We start from the raw sequence: 14,949 nt of genomic DNA on the forward strand, positions 1-14,949 counted from the left end.
TGTGTCAACATTATTACACCAAGCACCTCACGTTAAAATTTTCTGTAGCCTGATAACAGCTAAATGCAAATGCATGCTGCAACAAGTAAAAACCAATGCCTCCTTTGTAAAAACTGAACAAAAAGAAAGGAATACGAAACTGATGTTCAAGCACACCTTGTGTATGAAGAACTTTCCCTCAAAGCGACAGCCAGAACCTACAGGTGTCTTCTCCGTGTTTTCCACAAAACCAACTTCGTGACGGCCCATGTCATCCTGAATGTCGAGGCCCACCACTGGAGATCAAGTTTAAGCAATTTTATCTTGTCAGTACGAATGAAATCATTCCAGAATATTGACTATTTCGTACACTAGCTTGCGGGGCTAATTTAAGGTCCCTTAATTCCGTCAAATAAGACTCGCCACAAATACGAGTAACGCACATACCATTGCAGTCAAGCTTGAGGAGTGTGATGTTGATCGAAACTGGGATCTTATCCGCGCTGCTTGGGTTGTCAACATAGAGCTCACTGACCCTGAAATATCAGAGCTGCGTGAAGCACTTGCGACAGCCTCAGACCGCAGCGCTACTGGAGAACTTACAATTCAGGTGACATGTACGAGATGAACTCGGACAGGAAGAGGATGGAGATGAAGAAGCAACTCAAGATGGATATCACGGCGCCAGTTACCGTGGGCTGGGTGAGGTCTTTTGGAATCTTGCGGTAGATATCAAACCTGCGCCGAAAACATAAGTGGCTTAAAAGTGAAGCATCCCCTGCGAGATCATTGTTTAACTTCTCGAGTGACATGAACTGGACCTCGTCGCTGCACGTGAAAGGAGTGTCCGAATTGGTTCAGCTCTTCAAGCTTGTCTATGCGCTTGTCTTAGCGCATCAGTGTGCCGGCAGGCAGCCTAGTCTCGCTAAACGTACACGTATGCAGCTCGACGGATGCGCTTGCGGGGGGCCGTTGCCGCCACGTCCTACACGCCGGCAGGCGCGTCAGCGCAATCGGCCACGCTAGCACCCCACACCAACCAGCTTTATTCGGCACGAAATAGAATGCAGTGGTGGTGTGATCGACGACACTCTGATCGAGAAGCACAGCATAGCTCTCGATCAGGCAAGTACAACGGGCCGCGTGTTGCGATCATTGAAAGCATTGTTTCACTCAGTACGGCGGAGGATTAAATGAGCATGATAGGAGTGTTGTTAGTGTCCGCATACATACCTTCTGACATCGAATACCATGTTTAAAAAGTTGTACAAATCAAGCGTGGCCCGCTAGCAGTGGTGACTCAATAAATAATGCCGGTACTACATCCAACGCGGACAGCTGGCCACGGGCACTGTCAGCGGCGGCGCACCGATGTAAGGAGGCGCGGGCGGTGAACACGGCTTCCGCCGGTGCTGCTCCTGGCGGTCGCTCTCTCCCACGTGCAGAAGGCTGATTGGCTGGCGTCATCCGCGGCTGTGCCCGCGGTGCCTATGATTGTGTTCGTGCATCATGAGCTGTTGATCCCATCAAACATGCCTCGATACGACCGTTACAGATGTTTTAGAGCAGCATCCGGTAAATTATTTGCACGAAGAAATAGTGCAGGAAAGGAACGCATTAAACTGCTTCATATCGAAGCGACCCGAGCTCGTTACTTTGAATTGTGCCCCTTCGGCTTGTACAATATTGTACGCTTGGAGCAACGGTTGAGTAGTTACTGCAGCACAGGGCCCTCATGATATGCCATGTCAACCTGACTGATGTTTTTCATCGCAAAATATAAAATATGAGTTGTACCGTAGTGGAGGGTGGTTAATAAGGTACGTCTGATCACTAGAATACGTTCTTAAAACGTAAACCGACACAACGGACAGCGGCACGGCCGGCTTTACACCATTCGGCGTCTGTCTTGCGAATGAGCTTAGTGCGCGCGTTTGTAAAATGCGCAGGGTGGTCCGCTATTAGGAAATACATTTAACTAGCATAACATATGTTCTGTTTCGTGGGAAAAGGTGGTCGATGTGACGCGTAACGCAGATTAATCTGCAGGTATTCGTGCAACATGCTTATATACTAATAAGATCTAAGATAATAACATTAAACTACCGTGTATCTCTTGACGCGACATAGAACTGAAAAAAAAAATTACGGGATGCTGCCAAACCATTATGAATTGGATGAAAAACCGTTTTACAGCCATCTGATAACTCAATAGATTTCCTAGCTTAGAAACTTCGATATGCATGACTGCATGAAACACATTGTTAACGAAAAAGATATTGTCACGACAAGGCAACGTCCGAGGAACGAACTGTTTATTTCGCAAAGTCATAGACGCGAAAGAGATGATACTCGGTAACGGCAAGAAGAAACACGGCGGAAGATCGCTTAAATCCAACGCCTGCCTAAAGCAGTCATTGTGCACTAAACTGACAACGTTATCGTTACAGAAAACGTTCCATAAAAGCAACGTGACGAACGATCAATGTAACAGCATGACTTGCGCTGGGGCACTGCGTCCTTCTTCCTCTTCTTGTTAACAGTAACGTCAATTTTAACTTCACTTTTCCACTCTCATATTCAGTTCTCAGAAAACGTTTTGAATAGGACTGGTCCAAATAATCGCTAGTAAAGCATGTACCGCGAGCATTATCAACTGAAGTAATCGGTTCCCGTTAGTGAACTAAATTCCACTGGATTCATTCGCCATTGTTGCCTCGAAAAGTCTTGGCTACGCGTGCTAACTGACTTGAACGTTTTACAAAGGATTCATGACATGTGGACAGGGTAATCGCGTGCTGCGATGTCAGAATCCGTGCCTCTTTTATCGGCGCGACGGGATATCTGCATACGCAGATGTGCCTTAGCTGTTGTCCACAGACCCACAATACCCCCGAGGCAGCGGCTTTCCTGCAAAACAAAAATTCATCATGACGTCACAACCGGGAAGACTAAAAAACATTCAACGTCCCGCCTAATCCTTCTCCGCAGACACGTGTACCTTTGGTGCGCCATATCGCCAACGGCCTTCAACTGGGGAAGGGTGTAGGATTGGTTTTTGTTGGTTAAAAAAATGTAAGCTTCGAATGGCGTTCAGCCAATCAGGCGTTCGTCACGAAGTACGTAAACTAGTATACACGCAAGAAGTTTTGATGACAATTTATATTTTTTTTAATGAAGAAATATGGAAAAGTAGGGCTCTTTAGGACCGGCTATCGAAAAATGAAATTTTGGCTTGCACAGATGTGCCTAGCGTCAAGCTGCCAACTTGTGCGTCTGCACATGTGCAATTAGATGCTACGTTTACACGTTGGCAGTGCACACGAAGGACCTGCAACACGTCTGAACGCGTTTATGACGTAGTTCATGCACACACACCCGGCGTTCTGCGTCAGTCAAGCGGAGATAAATGCATCTTGCTCTCAACGCTTATTATTGTTTCCAACTGATCATCTACCAGTTCAAAGCCGTTCAAACTCGCACGGTACCTTGAATGGCATACGCGCTCACAAAAAAATAGAATTATTAAAGGAATCGTGCGCTGAAAGGCGTATATGTACTGCAATGAAAATAGTATAGCATTTGTTGTTTCATTACGTAATTCTGTAGAGAACAGAGCCGTTAACCAGCACCTGTAGCGGCAGTATACACATAAGTTGAGTCGTGCGTTGTCTCCAGCGGTGCGACCGTGGGTAGCTACATTCCAACAGATCGGCTACTTTTCAGGAGCGTTTGGCTCTTTAAATTTGAGGTCGGCTCCCTGACCACTTTTGACATATTTCGGCGAACTTTATAAGCAATTTCTGATGAGTGCACGAAAAGATGGACGGGCTCCTATGTTACAGTGCATAGAATATGCAGTTCTGGGCACTGCACCTATGCCATACGTAAGCACACAATGTTTTTCGATATCGTGTTCCTTAATCAAACTATTCATTTCACTTTTTTTTTTCAGAAAATGCCCAAGGACAGTTCTACGCCTTAGTATTAGTGCACTTGTGCTACACAACGAACAAAAAACAAAACAGAAAACTTGAACAAACAGCACGTGGTACAAGGTGAAAAAAAAATGAATTCAATCAGACAGAAGTCACAAAGGACAAATACAGAAACGGAAAATAGATCATAACGCAAGGTATTTTGTTGTGTTACAAGACATGTTATAGCGTTAGAGGTGCAAGTTGAATTCACATGGAAAATGCTGGGATCAGGCAAGTTTGGGTGAGGCCCGCACAACGTTACAGCCGACAGTAACCGCGGACAGGAGTAGTAGGCTTTACGAGCCAAGACCACGATATGATTATTAGGTACGCCGTGCTGGGGACTCCACATTAATTTTGACCGCCTCTGGTTCTTTAATGTACACCGAATGCACTGTACACGAAAGTTTCTGAATTTCGCCCCCATCGGCATCTTTCAACATCACGCGATAACTTAGAAAGGGCAGTTAGGCCATATACTGTCTTCCTCTTAAGGGGAAGCTTTAGCTCGGGTAAACACGGCGGTGATTACAATGGACGCGTTTGACGCCGATGCGGCTTAGCAAATCTTTTTGGGAGATATCGTAAACGGCGATGGGTGGACGAACCGGAGCTTTGGTCGCAGCTTCAGAGAACATGCAAAAGCGCTTCTGGAGCTGATTAAGCTATGTCCAAACGGCGCGAGTAGAGTATAGGGCTTTCGTTCTAAAAGCGGAGCTAAATATGCATTCCAAGCTATCCAAAATTTCCGCTGATTAATTGAATCAGCATTAGTATGTTCTGCTCTTCGTTCTTTATTTGGCATATATTTTGAAGCAGCGGCTTGTAATGTTTCTCACTCAGTAAAATTCCCCGGTGCGGTCACGATCAGATTATTTTCAGCCTGATGTGCGGCGCATTCCTTGTAAATATACTTGTATATAGCTTTTCGTCTGCGTCTTCCTACGTAACATATCTGGTGGAGGTGGACGTTTCCTGTACCTCGTCACGGAGCTTCGCAGTGGACGGTACATCGAGCCTTCCTTCATGGCTCCCGGCGATGACAACGCGACTCAGCCGCCTCCGACACCTGCTGCCACTTCGACGACCTACATCGCTCTCCCCGCTTCTCGTGATCCTGGCGTATTCTCAGGCAAAGATGGGGAAGACGTCGAGGACTGGATCAGCCCGTACGAACACGTCAGCCGCAATAACCGGTGGGACCCTACTATCATGCTCGCCAACGTAGTCTTTTACCTCGGTGGCACACCTCGAGTTTGGTTTCGGACGCACGAAGATGAGCTCACCAGTTGGGATTCGCTTAAGCAAAAGCTCCGAGACTTATTCGGCAACCGATACGGTCACCAACTTGCCGCGCAGAAGGCGTTATCCAGCCGTGTGCAGACGTCAACGGAGCCCTACGTCACGTACATTCAGGACGTCTTGGCTCTGTGCCGCAAAGTTGACGCACATATGACTGAGCCCGACAAGGTTTCCCACATCCTCAAAGGCATTGCCGATGATCCTTCAACTTGCTCGTTTTCAACAACGTGCCGCCGCCTGGAACTCGCTAAAAGCCGACGTATCGACCAGCAGTTTGCCCGTCTGCCCAACACCCCAGCGACATCTTCCTGTGCCGACGCTCCTCGTCCCAACAACACTGGCGAAGTTATCAGGATCGTCCGGCGTGAGATCGAGGCCGCCTATCCGGCTGCCTTCGACTCCAGCTCCTCCAACGCACCTGCACTCACAGTTTCCCTGATACACATTCCATGATTCGCAAACATGGGTCTTCACACCATCTGCTCGGCCCATCGCCCTGATACCCACCCGGCTTCTTCGACTCCACCCCGTCCCGCATCTTATTACCCACCACGTTTCCGCGACGCATCTGAATGGCGTACTGCTGACAAGCCCATTTGTTTTCACTGCCGTCGAATCGAGCACATTTCTCGCCACTGTCGCAGTCGCTGGAGTTCCCCGACTCGGTCTACTTATACTGCCTACTCTCGCCCCTCAGGTGGCCCTTCTCGTCCCTATGCCGCACGCTCCGATAATGCCGCCACTGATTCCCCTGCGCCGAACCGCCCCTATTCTCGTTCACCTTCGCCCCAACGACGACAATCTCGCTCTCCCCAGCCCCGTCGCTCCTTTTCGCCGACTCCCTTCGGACGCCGCTCCCAGCCGGAAAACTAGACGATGCAGCGCCTCGAGGTGACGCTGCATTGCTCCCTACGCCGCCAAATCCTCTACTGACGTTGCCCACTCATTTAAACCTTCTTCACGTGCAAGTCAACGGTGTTTCTGTATCTGCTCTTATAGACACTGGGGCGCATTTATCGGTAATGAGTGCTGACCTTCGTAACCGCCCGAAGAAAATAATCACGCCCACCACGACACCTGTTGTCCGTGTCGCCGATGGCAGAACAGCCCCCGTAATTGGTATGTGTGCCGCCCGCGTCTCCTTCGCCGATCGCTCCACTATCGTGCTATTCACAGTCATCGCCCACTGTCTCCACGACATGGTTCTCGGCTTAGACTTGCTCTCCGCACATTCTGCTCTCATCGATTGTTCCGCCAGTACTCTCCGCCTTGGCCTGCCTGTTCTGGATCCCGCTGAACCACACCCCAGTCGCCTCATTTCCGTCGACTTCGTTCGCTTGCCACCTTCGGCACTGACTTACGTTGACTTCGTGTCATCCCCACCAGTCCCCGACGGTCACTACGTCGCGGCTCCTATGCAAGGCATCCTCGCACGGTCCTTACACACGGGATCACAGTACCTCATACCGTTTTATCTATTACGGCGAATTGCGTCTGCCTGCCAGTGGTCAATTTTGACTTGACACAAGTGCTGCCACGCGGGATGTCTCTGGCCCAGCTTTGCTAATTCGAGGATCACTCAGTAGCATCTATTGCAGTAGACAATTCAGCCGATCCTCCTTTACCATGCAGTCGGCAACTTGTACCATCGCCGACTAACAGAAAATGATTGCGCCCGACATGCCGTCCGAGCATGCTCGTGAGCCCTACCGCGTTCTGTTTTCCTACCACGATATTTGTTACTTTAACGATCGTCCTTTGGCCCAAACTACAGCTGTTAAACATCGCATTAATACCGGCGATGCCCCTCCTATTCATCGCCGCCCGTATCGAATGTCACCGGCTGAGCGTCAAGTTATTCACGCACAAGTTCGCAAAATGCTTGCCAAGAACATTACTGAACCGTCATGTAGTCCATGGGCATCACCTGTTGTACTGGTAAAAAAGAAGGATGGCTCATGGCGCTTTTGCGTGGATTATCGGCACCTTAACAGGGTTACCAAAAAGGACGTGTATCCCCTACCTCGGATTGATGACGCCCTTGACTGCCTCCACGGTGCTCGCTACTTCTCTATTGACCTTCGCTCCGGCTACTGGCAGATTGCCGTGGACGATCTCGACCGCGAGAAGACTGCTTTTGTAACACCCGACGGTCTTTATCAATTCAAAGTGACGCCGTTCGGTCTATGTAACGCTCCTGCCACTTTTGAACGCATGATGGATTCCCTTCACGGTTTCAAGTGGTCCACGTGCCTGTGTTACTTGGACGACGTTATAGTATTCTCCCCAACGTTCGCTACGCACCTCGAGCGCCTCTCGGCAGTCCTGGACGTTTTTCGTTGGGCCGGTCTGCAACTCAACGCATCGAAGTGCCGATTCGGCCGTCGCCAGATTACCGTCCTTGGGCATCTCGTTGACGCGAACGGAGTGCAACCGGACCCAGGCAAGATCCATGCTGTTACGCACTTCCCTGTTCCGAAGTGTGTCAAGGATGTGCGCAGCTTCATCGGCCTTTTTTCGTACTTCCGCCGTTTCGTGAAAAATTTCGCGGCCATAGCACGACCACTAACCGAGCTTTTGAAAAAAGACGCCCTTTGCAGTGGGGCGATAACGAGGCCCCTGCATTCTCGCATCTAATCGACCTTCTCACAACGCCTCCCGTTCTGGTCCATTTAGATCCTTCTGCGCCTACTGAAGTCCGTACTGATGCCAGCGGTCACGGAATTGGCGCAGTACTGGCACAGCGCCAGCGCGGCAACGACCGTGTTATCGCTTACGCCAGCAGGCTCCTCTCGCCCTCGGAGCGCAACTATTCCATCACTGAGCGTGAGTGTCTGGCCCTAGTTTGGGCGGTTGCGAAGTTCCTTCCATACTTATATGGCCGACCCTTTTCCGTTGTCACAGACCATCACGCGCTTTGCTGGGTATGCTCACTGAAAGATCCTACAGGAAGACTTGGTCGCTGGGCCTTGCGCCTCCAAGAATATTCGTATTCTGTCATCTACAAATCTGGCCGACTACACAAGGACGCTGACTGCCTGTCTCACTACCCGATAGACGAGCCTGACGACACCGACAGTAGTACCCGCCAACAGCATTTTCTCTGTGTCTGCCTTCGCTAACATCGCCGATGAGCAGTACCGAGACCTATCGCTGCGAGCACTCATCGAGCATCTGCGCTCTACACCTACCGACGCATCCGTTCGCCGATATGTCCTCCAGGGCGGCATTCTGTACCGAAGGAACTTCCTCCCTGACGGATCTGATCTTGTCGTGCCAGAACATCTACGACAGTCTGTGCTCTTTGAGACGCATGACGCACCCACTGCAGGACATCTTGGGGTAACCCGCACGTACGACCGCGTCCGCCGCCGCTTCTATTGGCCTAGTCTCGCTCGCTCCGTCCGACGCTACGTTGCTGCCTGTGATCCCTGCCAGCGTCGGAAAACACCTCAAGTGGTCATCTCCAGGCGATCACCGTCCCTGTGGAACCGTTCTTTCGTGTTGGATTAGACCTCCTCCCGTTCCGTTCCAAAAACTTTTATTTCCATCAGAGAAGGAGACCCCCTACTCCCTGCCCCTGGCGCGCAGGCCTAGGGACAGGGGTGGGGGTCTCCGCGACTAGATGCAGGCAAAGAGTTGTTGGCTCTTCGCGGCCTCTGCCGCCAGATGGATGGCTCTCCTCTGCATGGCGGGGTCCGCGCTTTGCAGAAGGGTGTCCCAGGCTTCTCTACTATTTATTCCTTCCTTGACACCTGGGGAGTCTACACATTGCCAGATTATATGGTCGAGGGTCCCCCTCTCCCCGCATCTCTTACATTTATCGTCTATATCTTCGTCTTTCAGTACGTGTGACGCCCATACTGGATTTATGTAGTTTCCTGCTTGCAGTCTGCGCCAGGCTCTCGCCTCTATTTCCGAGCTCCTTGTCCGGAGGGGGGACAGTTCTACGCTGAAGCTTATAGTTTTCGATGATTTCTGTGTAGGTCTGTAGTCTCTCGTCTAGTTCCTTGCAAGCGGGCGGTTCTGTTCCTGCCCGGAAGTAGAGATCTCGGGCTAGGAAGTGTGCCGCCTCGTTGCCTGGGACCGACGTGTGAGCTGGTGCCCATACGAGGCTGATTTTTCTGTCAATTTTCTTTCCTGTTAGTATTCGTATCGCTTCTGGTGCGATTCTGCCTTTTCCGTAATTGTGGATGGCTGTTTTGCTGTCGCTTATTATGTAGCTCGCCTTGGTCCCGACACAGGCAAGCGCGATTGCTACTTCTTCCGCTGCTTCCGGATTGCGGCTGCGTATTGTTGCTGCTGAGACTGCTTCGCCTTGGCCATCTACCACCGAGGCTACTGCCGCACCCAGTTTGCCGCTGGCCGCATCCGCGTACGCCACTATCTCCCTATCTATTTCGCTGAAGCGTCTGACCAGTGCTTCTGCTCTCTTTTCCCTCCTTTCTTTGTTGAAGGTGGGGTGCATGTTTTTGGGAAGTGGGTCTATCCTTAGCTGTTCTCTGATTTCTCTTGGGATGTCACGTTTCTTTTGCATGCCTCTGTCTGTCTGCAGCCCCACCATGTTCAGGATAGCTCTGCCTGTATATGTTTGGCTGAGTCTTTCCTGTTGGGCGGTTTTAACTGCTTCGGCTGTTTCTTGCCATGTATTGTGAATTCCCATTGTTAGGAGTCTCTCAGTGGAGGTGCTTATGGGTAGTCCGAGTGCTCGTTTATAGCATCTTCTGATTATCGAGTCTAATTTGTCTCTTTCTGAAGCCCGGATGTTAAGGTATGGTGTGGCGTAGCTAAGTCTGCTGATGACGTACCCTTGTACTAGCTTAACTAGGCTTCTTTCTCTTAGCCCTCTCCCCTTGAGAGCTATTCTTCTGAATATCCCGGTGACTTGTGCTGCATAACCTTCCAGTTTCCGTATGGTTTCGTCGTTGTATCCATTGCTTTGGATGAAAAGTCCTAATATTCTTATCTTATCTACTTTGGGTACTGGTTTGCCCCCAACCGTGATGTTGAGATCGCTGTCTCTTTTCAGCCTTAATGATTTGGGGTTGTACATTAAGAGTTCCGATTTTTCTGGTGAGCAAGTAAGCCCCCTAGTTGCTGCATACTCGATTACTGTGTCCGCGGCTGTTTGCAGTTTGTTTTCTATTTCCGCGTCGTTACCTTTGTTTATCCAAACATTTATATCGTCTGCGTACATGCTCAAGTTTAAATTTTCTATTTTCCTGAGTTTAGCCGGGAGGCCCCTCATAGACAGATTGAAGAGGAGTGGGGAGAGTACAGATCCTTGCGGGGTACCTCTGCTTCCCAGTTCTATTTCTTCCGATTCCAAATCCTGGTATCTAATCTTTGCCGTCCTGTTTGTCAGGAAGTTCTTTATATAGTTGTAGGTTCTGCATCCTGCACCTATTTCTTGCATTTCTGTCAGGATTGCCTCGTGTTTGACATTGTCAAAGGCTTTCTTGAGGTCTAGAGCTAGGATTGCTTTTATATCTCTCGATCTTGAGTTTATGATGTCGTGCTGAAGCCGCAGCATCACGTCCTGGGTACTTAAGCCCGGTCGGAATCCAACTATCTCATTCGGCTATAGTTCATTTCCCTCCATGAATCGGGTTGACCTTGTCTGGATTACATGTTCCATTAATTTCCCTACGCATGATGTGAGGGAGATCGGCCTGAGACTCTCTAGCTTAGGGGGCTTGCCCGGTTTGGGGATTAGTATGATGCTAGCCTCTTTCCATTGTTTCGGGAGTTCGCCTTTCCCCCATACCTGTAGAATGTATTTGGTTATAGCTGTGATCGACTCATCGTCTAGGTTCCGCAGCATTTTGTTTGTTATCCCATCTGGGCCTGGGGCCGATTTCGTTTTAAGTGATTATTTCCGCTCTCACGTCTGCCTCTGTTATGGGTGCACCTAGCTCCTCATTTAGGGGTCCCCCATACTCTGGTAGGTTGGTGCGAGTCACGTTTACTATGTTTGCTTGATCTCTTCCATGAAGCTCTCGTCTGTTCCGTCGTATTTATGTCGTGTTTTGGCTAGCCTTATGTTTGTCTGCGACTTTGATTGGGTTGGGTCTAGCAGGTGTCTTAGGATGTTCCATGTTTTAGCTAAACTCATACCTTTTTCCATGTCATCACATGTGCTACACGAGTTTTGCTCGCATAGCTGCAGTGCGTATTTTTCAATCTCTCGATTTAGTCTAGCTATTCTTCTTTTTAGATTCCGGTTCCATCTGTTTTTTGAGCCGGCTTTCTAGACTACCCTTTGCTTCCCACATGTGCAATAGCTTGTTGTCTGCTATAAGTGGAGCGTCTTGGCCTTCTAAGGTAACCGTTGCTTCGGTGACGTGTTTTTTAAGTGTGTCTGTCCATTCTCTTAGGTCTGTAATGATTGTGGTTGGAGATTCCTCTCGCCGCTTCCTAAATCTATCCCATTCTGTAACTTTTGGCTGTTTTAGTCGTTTTTCCTTTACTCCCTTCATTAATGTGGTGGCAATTATATAGTGATCGCTGCCTAAGTCTTGTCCTGTATTTTCCGACGTTACTGTTCTGGTGTTTTTGGAGAGTGTTAGGTCGGGTGTGGTATCTGCGGTGACGCTGTTACCTTTTCTAGTTGGGTTTCCTGGGTCGTTGTGTAGTGAGAGGTTCAGTTCCTGTATGTCCTCCCACACAGCTGCCTTCCCTTGCCATCCCTTCTTTTGTATCCCCATTCCTCATGCATCGCATTTAGGTCTCCTACTATGAATAGGGGGTTCTTTCCTGCTGCTTTCAGGGCTTTTCGGAAGATGGCCCTAAACCTGACTTTTTTCTGTCTAGGACTTGAGTAGATGTTTAGTAGAAATAGGCTGGGCTCTTCTTTTCTACCCGTAAGCATCTCCACTAAGACTCCTTCTGTGTCCCTGGATTGAATCTCGTGTTCGATTGTTGCTACGTTTCTTTTCACTAGGGTTGTTACCCTCGATTTTTCCCCTTATCACTGTGAAACGCCTGATATCCTGGGAGGGAGGCTAATTTCCCGGTTTCTTGCAGCGCTATTGCTAGCGGCTTTTCTTCTAGTGTGTATGTAGCTTTGCAGTAGCGCTCGCTTGCGTTGGAACCCTCGGCAGTTCCATTGCCAAATGATAGACTTAATTCGTGCGTTTCTGGCCATATTGGATTTGGGTAAAGGAGTCCTCCAAGTTTTTCTGTCGCTCCGCAAGGGCAACCAGCTGGGTTCTTTGTGTTTGTAGTTCAGTTCCCTGTGCCCGTAGTTCTGCTGTTATACTTTCAAATCTTTGGTTTATATTTTTTTGTATCTGGCTGAGTGCGGTCATGACCTGTGACCTGCCCCTCGACAGCTGCTTACTGACCGTGGTCGTAACTTCCTCTCGAAAGTTATCACCTACATTGGACGTTCCTGCTCCACTCAACACAAACTGACTACCTCATACCATCCTCAAACCAATGGCCTGGCAGAGCTGTTAAACCGTACTCTTACCGATATGCTGTCCAAGTACGTTTCCAAGGACCACCACGACTGGGACATTGCCCTTCCTTGCGTCACATTTGCGTATAATTCTTCCCGGCAAGACACCGCCGGATTTTCTCCATTTTATATACTGTACGGTCACGAACCGACCTTGCCCCTTGACAAGGCACTTCCTCCTGCTGCGATCTCAACAAGCGAGTATGCGCGCGACGCCATCGCCCTCGCCGACCATGCACGCCAGCTTGCCCGTGCTCGACTGACGGCCTCGCAAACCACTCACTAGCGTCAGTAACGCGCCCGCCACCGTGACGTACAGTTTTCGTCTGGTGCGCTTGTGCTCCTGTGGTCGCCCTCTCGTTACGGCGGACTTTCAGAAAAGCTCCTTTCGCGATACACAGGGCCCTACCGCGTGCTGCGCCAGGTGACGCCTGTGACGTACGAAATTGCTCCTGCGAGTTCAACCTCGTCCTCTACTCTGGCATCTAGTGATGTCGTGCACGTCAGTAGGCTCAAGGCCTACTACACTGCTTCCGAGTCCGGCCTTTAGTCGCTCCGGGACGGCGCTTATGCCGCCGGGAGTACTGCTACGGAACAGTATTTCCAATGAAGAGGCGAGCAGTGAGAAGACGACGACGACGATTGGAGGCTAGCGCGGGCTGTTGCCTCTTGGCCAAGTGCGGCGTATTCCCTTGTAATAATACTTGTATATAACTTTTCGTCTGCGTCTTCCTACGTAGCAATATGCTATAGTCACTATTCTTGCGGCCAACTACTGCATACGTCTTCAATCCACATGATTAAATCTAGTATGATAGGAGCACAGTGCGTAAGCGAAACCCCAGTTGCATTTCCGACAGCTGATCGCTCAGAAACAAGTTGGAAGCGGTAGTTGTTTCGTCTTCGTACGCTGGCGATGAGGCGACGTGCGGTGCGCCGCCGAAAGCGCCATCTCGTTTCTCTAGAACAAACTGCTGCAAGAAAAGGATCAATAGTAATAGACTTTCCTAACCGCGAACACGTGACTTGGTGTCTTTCAGCACTATATTTGCCAAGTATATATATATTCCGCGTGTCGTGCTAAAAATTTTAAATTAAATTCTGGGGTTTTGCATTCCAAAACCACGATATGATTATGAGGCACGCCGTAGTGGGGGGCTCCGGATTAATTTTGACCATAGGGATGGTCAATTTTTTATTCGATTGACGATTAATAATTATAATTTTAGCCTTTAATCGATTTCAATGCAGGGTTTTTCATTGATTAATTGATTAATCGAAATTTTTACCGGGCACATTAGAAAGGCATTATCTACCGGGCATTATCTACTTTTGTAGGCCCCTATTTTAATGCTTGAGAGGTGGAGCAAGTTAGAAATAAAAGTGTACTAGTGGCCTCTGAAAAGATAAACAATACAAGTTATAAAATGGCATTTAGCGCAGTATTAAACAAGATACATGGGCCTAGTGAATCCCTGTACAGTGCAGTTAAACAAGAAATAAGAAAAATGGCAAAAGTGAAAGGAAGTCCAACCAAAATATGCAAGAAATTGTAGTATGCAAAGGGGAAAAGAAAACTGCTGGTTTAGGATTTTAAGCCACATGCCCTTTTCTACAGAGCTGAGGAATGTCAGTTGGCTGGGATGTATGGGTGCAACCGACACCTTCTTTGAATGGCCACACAACCAGCATTGCTGGAATAGACATGAACTCCATCGCTATGTCAAATACATGCTCACGACTGGGTCGCTATATTATGCCTTGAATTGCGAAGGCATTTCAAGCCTCCGACTTCGGGCGACGTGATGGCGTGTGCGGTGCGGGGGAGAGGGGAAGCGCTCGGCTCCGCTTCACTCGGGACTCGCAAGAACTGAAGCACCTTAAACTTCGTAACGTAGCGACACTCTCCTCCACCTTCACTCCGCGTTTCTCCTCTCTTTCACCCTCCCTCCTCGACCGTGGCGCCACCTACACTGCTCGAGCGTAGCAACGGCGCCACCAAGCGCTCCTCGCCACTCCGTAGACGCTTCTCGAGCAAAAATGGCTCTGAAGCAAGGCGCGAGGGCCCACGTGATGCTATTTGGCCAATAGCGACGCGGCGGCGGCCTCGGCCATAGCGCGCGAGGAGGAGGCGACATTCTTCAAAGCGTGGCACTACTTTACGAAGTTTAAGGGGCTTTAGCAAGAGCAGTCCCGCCCTAGCATAGCCACACAGTCACTGCTAGT

General features: G+C 49.4%; 1 protein-coding gene across 1 annotated transcript in view; it reads right to left on the reverse strand.

Annotated features, from left to right (window-relative positions):
- The window catches only part of LOC126545527 (uncharacterized), a 52,645-nt gene that overhangs the window by 15,219 nt on the left and 22,477 nt on the right, over nucleotides 1-14,949 (reverse strand). The window contains exons 8-10 of the mRNA XM_055061495.2: nucleotides 583-717; nucleotides 427-515; nucleotides 157-275 (exon numbers count right to left, since the gene is read on the reverse strand). Coding sequence (XP_054917470.1) covers nucleotides 157-275; nucleotides 427-515; nucleotides 583-717 — 343 coding nt within the window. The remainder of the gene's footprint in view (nucleotides 1-156; nucleotides 276-426; nucleotides 516-582; nucleotides 718-14,949) is intronic.

The sequence above is a fragment of the Dermacentor andersoni genome, chromosome 1 (genome assembly GCF_023375885.2).
Source record: "Dermacentor andersoni chromosome 1, qqDerAnde1_hic_scaffold, whole genome shotgun sequence".
NCBI classification, from domain to species: Eukaryota; Metazoa; Arthropoda; class Arachnida; order Ixodida; family Ixodidae; genus Dermacentor; species Dermacentor andersoni.